General features: G+C 40.1%; 1 protein-coding gene across 3 annotated transcripts in view; it reads left to right on the forward strand.

The window, feature by feature from the left end:
* The window catches only part of LOC139752803 (tetratricopeptide repeat protein 17), a 232,207-nt gene that overhangs the window by 22,881 nt on the left and 192,979 nt on the right, over positions 1–16,347 (forward strand). For 2 of the 3 annotated variants that reach the window (XM_071668721.1, XM_071668722.1), the window contains exons 1-4: positions 1,807–1,914; positions 2,607–2,830; positions 9,909–10,076; positions 16,087–16,206. In XM_071668721.1, the coding sequence (XP_071524822.1) occupies positions 1,891–1,914; positions 2,607–2,830; positions 9,909–10,076; positions 16,087–16,206 (536 nt within the window). In that variant the 5' untranslated portion in view covers positions 1,807–1,890. Of the gene's footprint in view, positions 1–1,806; positions 1,915–2,606; positions 2,831–9,908; positions 10,077–16,086; positions 16,207–16,347 lie in introns of those variants that run through there. The other variant, XM_071668723.1, reaches the window with a different exon arrangement.

The raw sequence follows: 16,347 nt of genomic DNA on the forward strand, positions 1-16,347 counted from the left end.
GTAAGGTTATTTAATGTATGTATGACTCATGGTGAGGTGCCTGAGGATTGGCGGAATGCGTGCATAGTGCCATTGTACAAAGGCAAAGGGGATAAGAGTGAGTGCTCAAATTACAGAGGTATAAGTTTGTTGAGTATTCCTGGCAAATTATATGGGAGGGTATTGATTGAGAGGGTGAAGGCATATACAGAGCATCAGATTGGGGAAGAGCAGTGTGGTTTCAGAAGTGGTAGAGGATGTATGGATCAGGTGTTTGCTTTGAAGAATGTATGTGAGAAATACTTAGAAAAGCAAATGGATTTGTATGTAGCATTTATGGATCCGGAGAAGGCATATGATAGAGTTGATAGAGATGCTCTGTGGAAGGTATTAAGAATATATGGTGTGGGAGGCAAGTTGTTAGAAGCAGTGAAAAGTTTTTATCAAGGATGTAAGGCATGTGTACGTGTAGGAAGAGAGGAAAGTGATTGGTTCTCAGTGAATGTAGGTTTGCGGCAGGGGATGTGTGATGTCTCCATGGTTGTTTAATTTGTTTATGGATGGGGTTGTTAGGGAGGTGAATGCAAGAGTTTTGGAAAGAGGGGCAAGTATGAAGTCTGTTGGGATGAGAGAGCTTGGGAAGTGAGTCAGTTGTTGTTCGCTGATGATACAGCGCTGGTGGCTGATTCATGTGAGAAACTACAGAAGCTTGTGACTGAGTTTGGTAAAGTGTGTGAAAGAAGAAAGTTAAGAGTAAATGTGAATAAGAGCAAGGTTATTAGGTACAGTAGGGTTGAGGGTCAAGTCAACTGGGAGGTGAGTTTGAATGGAGAAAAACTGGAGGAAGTGAAGTGTTTTAGATATCTGGGAGTGGATCTGGCAGCGGATGGAACCATGGAAGCGGAAGTGGATCATAGGGTGGGGGAGGGGGCGAAAATTCTGGGGGCCTTGAAGAATGTGTGGAAGTCGAGAACATTATCTTGGAGAGCAAAAATGGGTATGTTTGAAGGAATAGTGGTTCCAACAATGTTGTATGGTTGCGAGGCGTGGACTATGGATAGAGTTGTGCGCAGGAGGATGGATGTGCTGGAAATGAGATGTTTGAGGACAATGTGTGGTGTGAGGTGGTTTGATCGAGTAAGTAACGTAAGGGTAAGAGAGATGTGTGGAAATAAAAAGAGCGTGGTTGAGAGAGCAGAGGAGGGTGTTTTGAAATGGTTTGGTCACATGGAGTGAATGAGTGAGGAAAGATTGACCAAGAGGATATATGTGTCGGAGGTGGAGGGAACGAGGAGAAGAGGGAGACCAAATTGGAAGTGGAAAGATGGAGTGAAAAAGATTTTGTGTGATCGGGGCCTGAACATGCAGGAGGGTGAAAGGAGGGCAAGGAATAGAGTGAGTTGGAGCGATGTGGTATACCGGGGTTGACCTGCTGTCAGTGGATTGAATCAGGGCATGTGAAGCGTCTGGGGTAAACCATGGAAAGCTGTGTAGGTATGTATATTTACGTGTGTGGACGTATGTATATACATGTGTATGGGGGTGGGTTGGGCCATTTCTTTCGTCTGTTTCCTTGCGCTACCTCGCAAACGCGGGAGACAGCGACAAAGCAAAAAAAAAAAAGAAAAAACTTTTTGTACTTCTGATCTTAAAGTACAGTAGTCTGTTGGCTAGAATTATTTTGATATGATCTGCACTGATATTTGTAGCCTTCACATCAAAGGTTCATTGTGTAGTTGCTTGAAGAGATGTAGATTCAGTTTACAACTTTACAAAGTAAAAATAAATGTGATTTACTATTTTACAGATTTACTATTTTACAGATTAGAAGATCACATTGGTCCACCTCCTGATGTATCTGACACATTGCTGGAGCCTGATTGCATTAATGCTTTCGAACTTCCCTTCTCAATGTTTGCCTATGAACATCTCCAGGTAATGACCATCCCTTTTGAAAACGTTTTCTTTTTGTTGCTTAAACAATGTTTTTCATGTGATGTGCAAGTTGAAATTTAGACTCTTCGGTATGTAATCATTACTTTTTGGTCTTTGACATTGAGGATTTACAGATGGACCAAAATTTGAGGCATTTGATTAATTGTGTGTCTCAGCTATTGTACTGTAAATGCAAGTGAAATCTTAAAAGATTTAGAATTTTAGGTTATGTTCACATATGTACAGAATATTCTTAAGGATTATCAGAGATGTATGTCAGAAATCATTGAAGTTTAAAGGTGTTCTTAGACTTTATACTAAATTCTTCCTATGATATTAGTAATGTTTGTAATAAGATATAGTTTTATTATTTTGATTTCCATTTATGTCATATGACTGGTTGAGATTAGATGTTCTTTGCTGAAGTGGAAACATTTGTAGTAATGAAGTTCTTCTTTTGTATGAGGCTTTTTCTTTCATAAATAGATTTTATTGTAGACTGTGACATAGGAGCTAATTTGAACGTGTCACACATTTCCAGGTTTCCAACTTTTTGAATAAAGCAAAGATTGAGTTAAAACATGTAATTGATTGCATGACACATTTTATGTAGTTCCATATATTCATGCATATCATCGTGAAATATGATTTTCATGAATGGAAATTCACTCCAATTTTCATTCTTCTTTTAGGGTGTTCGTTATCGGGATAACTTAACTGCAAGTGTTGAGGAGGAACTCTCCACTGTTGGGGGTGAAGCAGATGTGTCATTGTGGGGTCACCGTGTTGCCACTGCTCTTACCAACAACTCCTCCTCTTGGGTCATTTACACCTTAGCCACACAATACTGGAGAGTGAAAGCTGACCCATTCCAGGCTGTTGAATGTGTGCGCCGAGCTTTGCATTTTTCACCTAGGTAAGAACCCTGCTTATTACAGTTTCAGAATAATGGATTTTTGGGTGTATGTAAATCAACCATCTGTTTATCTTGTAAGTGATTTAGAAACTATGTCTGAAGATAAGAAATGCTTTGAGCAGCAAGACAAAAGGTTTCTGCCAAGTCTTAATCATTGATTATAAGATCAAAAATATTTCCCGTAGTATCATATTCATGATATCTATTATTTCATTTTATGTATTATAATTGATCGCCATTTACCGCATCAGTGAGGTAGCGCCAGGCAACAGATAAAGAACGGCCCATACTTTTCTTTAATCATTTATGAATACCCCAGGACTAATTTCTTTTTAAGAGTCCTGGTGTTACTCGGGTCCTTTTGAAAAGCTCTTGCTGCCCAAGGCAACTGGGAAATGTTGACTCCTTTGGAGTGAGAAGCTTTGTGATGAGATTGTACTCTCGGTGATATACCCTTGCCATTGGTGACTTTTACTTATGCGCACACAAACACACATGTATGGGTATTACTGGACTCTGATTGAATGAGGTTAACTTCATGTGAAAAGTCACCTTTGTTGAGGCTGTAACATTCTTGTCAAAGAACCTATCACTCCAAAGGAGTTTACATTCCTCTGCTGCAGAAGCCTTTTGGAAAGAGTTCTTGGGTTAACACCAAGAATCTTTCTTAGAAATTGATCCAGGGATGTTTTTTGTCAGCTGAGATTTTCTTTAATCATTTATGAATACCCCAGGACTAATTTCTTTTTAAGAGTCCTGGTGTTACTTGGGTCCTTTTGAAAAGCTCTTGCTGCCCAAGGCAACTGGGAAATGTTGACTCCTTTGGAGTGAGAAGCTTTGTGATGAGATTGTACTCTCGGTGATATACCCTTGCCATTGGTGACTTTTACTTATGCGCACACAAACACACATGTATGGGTATTACTGGACTCTGATTGAATGAGGTTAACTTCATGTGAAAAGTCACCTTTGTTGAGGCTGTAACATTCTTGTCAAAGAACCTATCACTCCAAAGGAGTTTACATTCCTCTGCTGCAGAAGCCTTTTGGAAAGAGTTCTTGGGTTAACACCAAGAATCTTTCTTAGAAATTGATCCAGGGATGTTTTTTGTCAGCTGAGATTGTAAGGGCAGTTGAGGCCTTAAATCAAGGCCATCCCATTAACACTATATATTTTTTTATATATTCATGGAAGCGGAAGTGAATCATAGGGTGGGGGAGGGGGTGAAAGTTCTGGGAGCGTTGAAGAATGTGTGGAAGTCGACAACATTATCTCGGAAAGCAAAAATGGGTATGTTTGAAGGAATAGTGGTTCTGACAATGTTATATGGTTGCGAGGCGTGGGCTATAGATAGAGTCATGCGGAGGAGGGTGGATGTGCTGGAAATGAGATGTTTGAGGACAATGTGTGGTGTGAGGTGGTTTGATCGAGTAAGTAATAATAGGGTAAGAGAGATGTGTGGTAATAAAAAGAGTGTGGTTGAGAGAGCAGAACAGGGTGTTTTGAAATGGTTTGGTCACATGGAGAGAATGAGTGAGGAAAGATTGACCAAGAGGATATGTGTGTCAGAGGTGGAGGGAACGAGGAGAAGTGGGAGACCAAATTGAAGGTGGAAAGATGGAGTGAAAAAGAATTTGAGTGATTGGGGCCTGAACATGCAGGAGGGTGAAAGGCGTGCAAGGAATAGAGTGAATTGGAACGATGTGGTATACCGGGGTCGACGTGCTCTCTGGATTGAACCAGGGCGTGTGAAGTGTCTGGGGTAAACCATGGAAAGTTCTATGGGGCCTGGATGTGGAAAGGAGCTGTGGTTTCAGTGCATTATACATGACAGCTAGAGACTGAGTGTGAACGAATGTGGCCTTTGTTGTCTTTTCCTAGCGCTACCTCGCGCACATGCGGGGGTAGGTGGTTGTTATTTCATGTGTGACGAGGTGGCGATGGGAATGAATAAAGGCAGACAGTATGAATTATGTACATGTGTATATATGTATATGTCTGTGTGTGTATATATATGTATACTTTGAGATGTATAGGTATGTATATTTGCATGTGTGCACGTGTATGTATATACACATGTATGTGGAGGGGTTGGGTCATTCTTTCGTCTGTTTCCTTGCGCTACCTCGCTAACGCAGGAGACAGCGACAAAGCAGAAAAATATGTAAATAAATATATATATATTTATTATACTTTGTCGCTTTCTCCTGTGTTAGCGAGGTAGCGCAAGGAAACAGATGAAAGAATGGCCCAACCCACCCACATACACATGTATATACATACACATCCACACATGCACATATATATACCTATACAATTCACCGTATACATATATGTACATACACAGACATGTACATATACACACATGTACATAATTCATACTTGCTGCCTTTATTCATTCCCATTGCCATTCCGCCACACATGAAATGACACCCCCCTCTCCCCACTTGCGTGTGAGGCAGTGCTAGGAAAAGACAACAAAGGTCACATTCATTCGCACTCAGTCTCTAGCTGTCATGTATAGTGCACCGATGCCACAACTCCCTTTCCAAATCCAGGCCCCACATCCAGGCTCCACATTGATTATAAGATCTAAAATATTTCCCATAGGATCATATTCATGATATCTATTATTTTATTTTATGTATCATAATTGATCATCATTTCCCGCATCAGCGAGGTAGCGCCATGCAACAGTCGAAGAAGGCCCATGCATTTCTTTAATCATGGTTTACCCAGATGCTTCACATGCCCTGGTTCAATCCATTGACAGCATGTCGACCCCAGTATACCACATCATTCCAGTTCACTCTATTCCTTGCATGCCTTTCACCCTCCTGCATGTTCAGGTCTCGATCACTCAAAATCTTTTTCACTTCATCCTTCCACCTCCAATTTGGTCTCCCACTTCTCATTCCCTCTACCTCTGACACATATATCCTCTTTGTCAATCTTTCCTCACTCATTCTCTCCATGTGACCAAATCATTTCAATACACCCTCTTCTGCTCTCAACCACACTCTTTTTATTACCACACATATCTCTTACCCTTTCATTACTTATTCGATCAAACCACCTCACACCACATATTGTCCTCAAACATCTCATTTCCAACACATCCACCCTTCTCTGCACACCCTTATCTATAGCCCATGCCTTGCAACCATATAACATTGTTGGAACCACTATTCCTTCAAACATAGCCATTTTTGCTTTCCGAGATAATGTCCTTGCCTTCCACACATTCTTCAACGCTCCCACAACTTTTGCCCCCTCCCCCACCCTGTGACTCACTTCTGCTTCCATGGTTCCATCTGCTGCCAAATCCACTCCCAGATATCTAAAACACTTCATTTCCTCCAGATTTTCTACATTCAAACTTACCTTCCTATTGACTTGTTCCTCAGCCCTACTGTACCTAATAACCTTGCTCTTATTCACATTTACTCTCAGCTTCACCAGCTTCTGCAGTTTCTCACCCGAATCGGCCACCAGCGCTGTATCATCATCGAACAACAACTGACTCACTTTCCAAGCCCTCTCATCCCTAACAGACTGCATACTTGCCCCTCTCTCCAAAACTCTTGCATTCACCTTCCTAACAACCCCATCCATAAACAGATTAAACAACCATGTAGACATCACGCACCCATGCCGCAAACTAACATTCACTGGGAACCAAACACTTTCCTCTTTTCCTACATCTACCAAAGTGATTGGTTCCCAGTGAATATCGGTTTATGGCATGGGTGTGTGGTCTCCATGGTTGTTTGATTTGTTTATGAATGAGGTGGTTAGGGAAGTGAATGCAAGACTTTTGGAGAGAGGGGCACGTATGCAGTCTGTTGTGGATGAGAGGGCTTGGGAAGTGAGTCAGTTGTTGTTCGCTGATGATACAGCACTGGTGGCTGATTCAGGTGAGAAACTGAAGTTGGTGACTGAGTTTGGTAAAGAGTGTGAAAGGAGAAAGTTTAGAGTAAATGTAAATAAGAGCTAGGTTGTTAGGTTCAGTAGGGTTTAGGGGCAAGTCAATTGGAAGGTAAGTTTGATTGGAGAAAAACAGGAGGAGGTGAAGTGCTTTAGATATCTGGAAGTGGATTTAGCAGTGGATGGAACCTTGAAAGCAGAAGTGAGTCACAAGGTGGGGGAGGGGGTGAAGGTTCTGGGAGTGTTGAAGAATGTATGGAAGACAAGAACGTTATCTCGGAGAGCAAAAATGAGTATGTTTGAAGGAATAGAGGTTCCAACAATGTTGTTTGGTTGCAAGGCATGGGCTATAGATAGTGTTGTGCGGAGGAGGTTGGATGTGTTGGAAATGAAATGTTTGTGGTGTGAGGTGGTTTGATCGAGTGTGTAATGAAAGGGTAAGAGAGATGTATGGTAATAAAAAGTGTGGTTGAGAGAGCAGAGGAGGGCATATTGAAATGGTTTGGACACATGGAGAGAATGAGTGAGGACAGATTGACACAGAGGATATATGTGCCAGAGGTGGAGGGAAGAAGGAGAAAAGGGAGACCAAATTGGTGGTGGAAGGATGGATTGAAAAAGATTTTGAGCGTTTGGGGTCTGAACTTACAGGAGGGTGAAAGGTGGGCAAGGAATGGAGTGAATTAGAACGATATGGTATACTGGGGTCGACGTGTTGTCAATGGATTGAACCAGGGCATGTGAAGTGTCTGAGGTAAATCATGGAAAGGTCTGTGGGGCCTGGATGTGGAAAGGGAGCTGTGGTTTCGGTGCATTACACATGACAGCTAGAGACTGAGTGTGAACGAATGTGGCCTTTGTTGTCTTTCCTGAGCCAGGTACCTATATTATCGACCAACCCTAGGGGGTGGATGAACAGATGTGTTGACTGTGGACTGACTCTGCAATCAGGAATTGAACTTTTGCACTTGACCCAGGCGACCTGTGAATGCATCATGGCCAGGAATGCTAACTGCTAAATAGATAAAAGAAAATATATGGACAAGGAAAGAAAAAATATTTCCCATGTGTTTCCTGTGTGTCTAAAAGGGGCAGAAGCGCACAGCTGAAAACCCTCACCTCAATTTATTCTAATTTCTAATACAGGTACACCACTGATTTTCTGGCACTCCTGGTTCCAAAGCCTTGCCGGATTAACCATTTTACTGGACCAACCATGGTCACGTAATAATAATTCATCAGCACACCTCTAACTCACTAATTATACATCTCCCATGTGTCTAAAGTATACCATGAACTGCTAGAAATTTAAATTAAGCAAACATTAGATGTAAATTAGATAAATGAATGAAATACATTATACACCTGCTTAGGACTGAGGTGCTCGTTAGCTACGAGTTTCGCAAATTTGTCCACATACTTTGCAGCTCCTTCGTGGTTTGCAGACCGCTATTCTTGGCACACTTTATTTATGGAAATTCCATGATGCTTCTTGAATCTTTGAAGCCATCTTTCACTATAGTTATGCTCATGTTGTAATTTAAGTTCTTTGTGGAACAACTTAGCCTAGTTCATTATCATGCTACCTAACAAATCTACTTCATCACTCCGATGCTGTTGAAACCATTCCATCATCACTTGATTATGCTCAGTGGTGCTCTTACCATCTTTCATAGTTTTTCTAATCCTCCTTTGCTTCTTAGAATCGCTGTCTGCATAGAATTTCAGTATTTTCTCCCTTTGCTTCTGTATATCGTAAACAGTTGATGAATCGATACTGTAGATGTCACACAGCTTATACACTGAAACACCACAGTCCATTTTTTTCAACAGTTCTACTTTATCTTAGATCGATATGGACTGGTGTTTACGTTTGACACCATGTCTGACACTCTCACATGTCTCAGAAGCCATAGCTATGATTAAATTTAAGCAAAAAAAAGGTAAGAATCTTACAGAATTGCAGTATCACCACAAACAAGTGCTGTGTAAAAAATGTAAATGAGCGTGCCCCACACACAGCGCCGTCTGTGGCCGCCCAGTAAACTAGTCTGGTGGCCACAGTAATTTCAAGTTTCCTCACGTAATTTTGTCCAGACTAAAGGAGGTACCGAACCACCAGTTGCTGGAAATTTGGTGGTATACCTGTAGTTGGAACAGATAAAGTAACCCAGCAAGGAGTCCTCATGTTTCTTGAAGGCTCAGGATGGGGTGGCTGAATGTGAGTGTGTGAAACCAAGAGAAGGGAGAGATGGGTAGTACATTTGAGAGAGAAATATGGATGTTCTGTCTTTAAGTGAAACAAAATTAAAGGGGAAGAGGGCAGAATTGTTTGTGAATGCCTGGGGTAAAGTCAGGGGTTAGCATGAGAGCAAGAGCTAAGGAAAGGGTAATGATGTGACTGAAGGAAGAGTTGTGGGAATGTATGAAAGAGTGTAAGGAAGTGAGCCCCAGACTGATTTGGGTAAAGATTAAGGTGAAGTATGTGAGGTGGGTGAGAACTAAAGATGAGAGGGAAGTGTTTTGGGAGGAACTGAGTGAGTGTGTCAGTAGCTTTGATGGAAGGAAAAAGTGTTAATGATGGGTGATTTGTTTCTGAAAGTAGGTAATGTGGTAGTTGAGAGTATAATTCGTGGGCATTGGTTACCCCTCATGTGTTTAGTCCATTATTCCCAAAAGAGTTTGGCCTGCCTTATGATGTCCTTTGAGGGTTCAAGACTGGTGGTATGAAGGTCTAGCTTTAGCATGTGATTCTAGCAGTATTTGAGAGTAATTTGACACTGTACTTAGGATATGTCTTTTTTAAATTTTTGTTACACTTGAAGCATTAATGTGCCATTTTTGTTGTGTGTCTGTTTTACTGACATCACTATATGGCTTTGAAGGCTTTTTAGGAAGACTACATGGGTGAAGGGTAAGTGAGGACTTTGATTTTAAAAACATTCTTTCCCTGAGCTTAAAGCCTACTTTTCATTAAGTGTTCTTTCCATAATTAAATGTTTTCCTGAATTTTGGCGTTTACCATATTTTATGTTCTCTTGCTTTATTTAAAGTTCTTTGTATTGTGCTGTTCATCATTCTACTTATTAATTTTATTCTTAGATTTCTTAATAGTCTATCAGCACTTACTGATGGAAATTTTGCCTTTCAGAAATTACCGTTACATTCCGAAGGTACACCTTGGTAACATTCTGCATCGTGCGCGACGGTCTGATGAAGCAGTTCTCATTCTTCATGCTGCAATAGACCACTATCGTCACTCTCCGGTGGCTCACATAACACTTGGAAATGTATATGCTACACTTGCTTTTTATAACGTGTAAGTTTGGAGGTATTTTTGAAATGATTCTAGTCTTCATATTAATGGGGGTATTTAGTAAGGTGAATAAGAGTAATAAACACCTTGTGCAGTTGTGTGCTGAAAAAGGGCTAGTGATTGGGAATACTTAGTGTAAAAAGAGGAACATACATAAGTATACATGGATGAGTAGGAAATATGGTAAGAGGGCAACATTGGATTTCATACAGTTGGCTGGCATGCAATAGGGACGTTTTGGTTTTGGCTGATGGTTAGTGGTGAATCATTCAATGTATTTTGCTCATGTTAGAGTTAGCTTTGCAGGGGCTCCATCTGTCATAGATTCTACTTTTTTTTCTCCAAGAAAGCCCCTCTTTTTCAAAAAAGTTGGATACTACCTCATGGATGTTTTCTTGCTTTGTTGTGGATTTCAGTGATGCTAAAAACTCCTTTTTACAGGCTGAGTTCTTTATTTACAATTTGTACACAAGCAACTGAGAACATCCAAATAGGTTGGTGTACTCAACACGTTGAATTATAAAGATCCCCAGAGGAGCTTCTTTGATATTTGTGATCTCTTGATTTTTGATATCTCCTGATACATTGAAGGTTCTTTGATGCTATGAGTGAGGCTTTTTATCAGTTGTAACTCTCAGAATAAACATGTATGAGGCATAGAGGCAATCTTCATTTTGCTTGTACACTTGACCACTGTGCTCAGACTTAATATGCATAAGAACAAGTACTGGTCTTGAAATATAAATGGTTTTTGTTAGAAAGTTTTGGGTTGCCAGCTGGAGAATGTTTCAGATGATTAGGTTTCATTGTTCCCTTTGAAAGCACTGTGACATATCACATGTTTTGAAAAATTACTAATATGCTTGTTCACAATAGTACAGGCTAAGTTGATGTAGGAGCCATTATTTGTTTTTTCTGGATGCACCTTTCAGAGAAAGGAAGATGGCTGTGATAATGTATTTATGATGGTTACACAGTTTTATAGAGTTCATCATTATGGAGACTCTTTTGCCTTAAGGGACTTTCCAAAGGAAATAGGCATAGATACAGATAGATAGATAGACCAAGTTTGTATGTTGATTTTTTTATTTACTCAACCATCATCATATTTTAATCTGCAAAAGTATCAAATTGTGTTAGAATTGCAGAGAAGGAGGGAGGAGGAGGATTAAGCTTTCATAATCAATGATAGGTGACATCACTGGCATGGCAGTATTATTTGCAGCAGGTTATTAGTGCATGGAACATGACTGCTTATGGGTAATAGTAGATCTGATAGATACATCTCACAAAAATAGGAAGACAGCTAAGATAATGTGTTTATGATGGTAATACAACTATATTAGGTTGAAGTTGGTAGGCAGCCAACAACCAGGGAGATATATTACCGGTACTACTCACCTGGGTATCAGGAGGGTTGTTGACGGGTGTGTCATGAGCCAGCACTTCATTGGTTGTCAGGTTGCACTCCTCTGACCCAGGTTGCTACTTTTTTCTTTGTGCCTCGCCATGACTGGCATTCTGTCCAGAAACATTCAGTCTCTGCTAATCATACATAACACTCGACAATCCTTAACTCACACGGCTTATTCTTTTTATTCATTTATTTTTATTTATTTTGCTTTGTCTCTGTCTCCTGCGTTAGTGAGGTAGCGCAGGGAAACAGACGAAAGAATGGCCCAACCCACTCACATACACATGTATATACATACACGTCCACACACACAAATATACATACCTATACATCTCAATGTTTACATATATATACACATGTACATAATTCATACTGTCTGCCTTTATTCATTCCCATCACCACCCCGCCACACATGAGATGAAAACCCCCTCCCCCCTCATGTATGTGAGGTAGCGCTAGGAAAAGACAACAAAGGCCACATTCGTTCACACTCAGTCTCTAGATGTCATGTAATAATGCACCGAAACCACAGCTCCCTTTCCACATCCAGGCCCCACAGAACTTTTCATGGTTTACCCCAGGCGCTTCACATGTCCTGGTTCAATCCATTGACAGCACATCGACCCCAGTATACCACATCATTCCAATTCATTCTATTCCTTGCACGCCTTTCACCCTCCTGCATGTTCATGCCCCTATCACTCAAAATCTTTTTTCACTCCATCTTTCCACTCCAATTTGGTCTCCCACTTCTCCTCGTTCCCTCCACCTCTGACACATATATCCTCTCAGTCAGTTTTTTCTTATAGTTAACACTTTACCTACCTTTTGGCCAGATGGTAGGAGAGTAGACAGAAGTAGTAAGTAGGAACATTTAGGCAGGAGCATTAAATGGATACATTAAATAGAAGTAGAAGGTAGGAACATTTGGTAGAAGTATTCAGTAGAAACATGAAGTAGGAGACTCAGTAAACACTGCACTAGAGTTGCCCTGTTCCATAGGCCTGTTTAAGTTTGAGGCATTAAGGGTTAAGAAAGCACTGGAGTTCACTAGTGATGGAGACTCTCTTGCTATGGCCACCCCCTTGAGGGAGTTCCAGTTGGGAACAGGCGTCAAAGATATAGATAGATAAACACAACTATATGGAGACTCCAAGTATGTATGTTGAGAAACCTACTTTTTTGACTCAGTGATCAGCACATTAAAGGTAGAATTATTCAGGTGTCCCACAACATTCATAGTTGCAAATGTTAAGTTGGGAAAGACAATCTCTTTTGTCATTCATGTATCTTAGAAAGAAAGATTACATTATTTTAAGTATGTGCAATTCAGTAGATTTTTAAAGGGATTATGCTAGTGAAAGTAATCAAAATTTGTTGATGAATTTGAGTCATTAGAGAAAACACCAATTTTATTTAAAGAAACGTGTTGTCTTTGTTGAGTGTTAGGCCGTAGATGAAAGAACTGCTAATACACATTTACAAAGTGTGACAGTATATATTTGTATATTTGAAAAAATGCCTATTTCTGTGACATTTACCTTTTATTTATTTCACAGAAAGTAAAATAAGAAAAAATCTTTACACTTGAGAAATGAAAAGGATACCGTAAAGCTGGCCATGATGATGACTCGGGCTTGCTTATAGAAGCATGCAAGCATACATTTGAGCTAAAATCTCTGGATCATTTTCATTACATTATGTATTTATTCTTCATGTCTTGTAACCACACTATTATGTTGTGGTCAGCTTGGGTCAAGTAAGTGAATTAGTCAGAGCACAGAGAAACTTTGATTATTACCTGATCTTGCCAGACATGTGGGTGCTGGGAGATATAAGTTTTCTTCAGTCAGCTGACTGCTTGATAGTTTACTGATGTAGCTCACAGATGGGAGTGAAGAGCAGGACCTAGTTGAAATTATAGTTTTGGAGAAGAATTCTGGATATTCTTGGGGCATACAGGATATTTACCTTCTGTTTGTCTATATGACTTGTGGCCATTTGTCAATCATTTACAATCTCAGATTGTCATATTTTCAGGACCAGTGCATGAACCTCCCAAGATATCCTTGTGTACCTCAGGTTGAGAATCACTGCTTAACCCTTTTGTTATGCATTTTTTGGGAGCCTACTTTCTGTGAACACAAAGCAGTGCATATTTTTTCTGATTGATAAATCACTGTGGCCAGGTCATATACTCCATAGTATTTTTTTGTCTGCTCACTACGGCTGGGACACATACAGTAAAAATTCTTGAACTTTCTGCCTCAGCCTCGAGGTAAAGTACACTGCTGTTAATGCATATAATAGCATCCCATGCATTGTTACCAGACAGTGAAGCCTAAATTGTTTTTCCTTTCACTGATCAGTGGAGATGTTAAGGAGTCCTGTTTGAGATTTGTGCTTTCACATCATTTAATGATTTGTGAGCTGTGACACTTTTATAAATTGAAGGATATTAATGATGCAAATCCTTATTGATCATATTTGTTTGTGACAAAAACACACTCAGAAATACCACACATCTCACTGCATAAGCCTGAGTACTTCATATACCTGGGAGTGGAGCATCATATGTTAAAGATTGTGTAGCATATGTAAATCTTGTTTCATCAGGTTGAGAGCTGCATCATTTTATTTCAAAAATTCTGTTTGTAATAAACTTGGAGTTCATCGTTTAGAACATTTTGGATCGTCCTGAACGCAGAGTGCATGGGGAATGTTAGGATTACTGCAGTGAAAGGGTTAAGATGTTCACAAATACATTATGACCATTGTTTTTATGACCTGACATCTTGTAGTTATTGCTACTGAAGGAATTTACTTGGACCAGTGATCACTGCCTTCTAATTACACAATCACATCAGAGATCATATTTGATTCTACTGGTCCTGTATGGGGCCCACCTCCTGTTATCACAAGTGATCCCTGTTCTTTGACATCACCATTGTAGATTTACGATTCACTCTCCTCTGTAGATAGATCAGACTGAGACATTATCTTCCTCAGCTGATAAACTCACCCACCACTCTCCTATTTTGAGGGATTAAGAATACATAAAGGGGCAGAAGAGTGTGGGATGTTCCGTGAGAGGTGTGTGGATAGGTCAGGCAGGGACACACTGGGTGCTGTGTATGCATCACAGCCAGGGCACATCATGAAAACAAAGGTATACAACTAGCCCCATGATTACTAAGGGTTACTGAGGCCTCCAAAGCTGTGCTGGTTTCTCATCCTTTGTTTTGGTTGCAGTTTGTGGCCAGCCAATAGATTTTACAGTGTGATTAGTATATAAGTTGATAAGTAGCTAGATTTAGTACAGTAGCACCTTACTATGCTTGCTTTAGTTGAATACATAAACATCAAAGGGATTGAATGAATGTAGGAGCCTTTCTTCATAGCCCACTGAAAATAACAATTTGTATGATTGAATGTAAAACTGTGTGCATTTGATCTCCATGTGATTGGAACAGGGTTATATATGATATACATAGATAGACAGTCCTTATGTGTCTACACCCATTTAACAAAAATGTTTTATGTTTGGTACAATATAACTTAATCTCTCAAACTAGATGGTTTAGTACAGTTTTGATACGTGTGATATATGAATAATGAGTCATTGTGTTAAGTTTTTAGTTAGCTAACCTTTCTGGATGATGGAAGATGATATCAAAGATGTTAGCTTGATGTACACCCACTGATGCTTATCTTATATTAACATTATAACTCATGAATTTTGTAATGGAATGTTTTTAAGTACATATATATGGGTATGTTTGAAGGAATAGTGGTTCCAACAATGTTGTATGGTTGCGAGGTGCGAGGCGTGGGCTATGGATAGAGTTGTGCGCAGGAGGATGGATGTGCTGGAAATGAGATGTTTGAGGACAATGTGTGGTGTGAGGTGGTTTGATCGAGTAAGTAACGTAAGGGTAAGAGAGATGTGTGGAAATAAAAAGAGCGTGGTTGAGAGAGCAGAAGAGGGTGTTTTGAAGTGGTTTGGGCACATGGAGAGAGTGAGTGAGGAAAGATTGACCAAGAGGATATATGTGTCGGAGGTGGAGGGAACGAGGAGAAGAGGGAGACCAAATTGGAGGTGGAAAGATGGAGTGAAAAAGATTTTGTGTGATCGGGGCCTGAACATGCAGGAGGGTGAAAGGAGGGCAAGGAATAGAGTAAATTGGAGCGATGTGGTATACTGGGGTTGACGTGCTGTCAGTGGATTGAATCGGGGCATGTGAAGCGTCTGGGGTAAACCATGGAAAGCTGTGTAGGTATGTATATTTGCGTGTGTGGACGTATGTATATACATGTGTATGGGGGTGGGTTGGGCCATTTCTTTCGTCTGTTTCCTTGCGCTACCTTGCAAACGCGGGAGACAGCGACAAAGCAAAAAAAAAAAAAAAAAATTATTTACCATTGTTTGTACAGCTTCTTTCAGCATAGTTTCTCACCCTGTCTTTCTATCTACTTTTTTTATCATGTGTGACTGTTTGTTATTATATCAGTGTCATATCTTAGTGATGAATATATCTTTTATATGTTACATCTTTGAGTAAAGGTATCTAAAATTTTTGGTGACTGTATTTTTGACAGGTCTGTTTTATGCTTTGAGAATGCATTATACATGTCTCCTGGGGACCAGAGTTTACGGCGCAGAAAACATGCAGTTCTCTGTCACTCCAAGCTTGAAGCAGCTTTAGAAAACCAACATCAGTAAGTTTATTTCCAAGAAATAATCACATTGATAACCCGGGGTAGAGCAAACACTCCTGAGCTTAAAGTTTACCGTGAATTTGATCATTTTTTCATTATTGGGCAAAGACAAATAATAGATTAGTTGGATTAGATTGTGGG

The sequence above is a fragment of the Panulirus ornatus genome, chromosome 13, assembly GCF_036320965.1.
Source record: "Panulirus ornatus isolate Po-2019 chromosome 13, ASM3632096v1, whole genome shotgun sequence".
In the NCBI taxonomy this organism is placed as follows: Eukaryota; Metazoa; Arthropoda; class Malacostraca; order Decapoda; family Palinuridae; genus Panulirus; species Panulirus ornatus.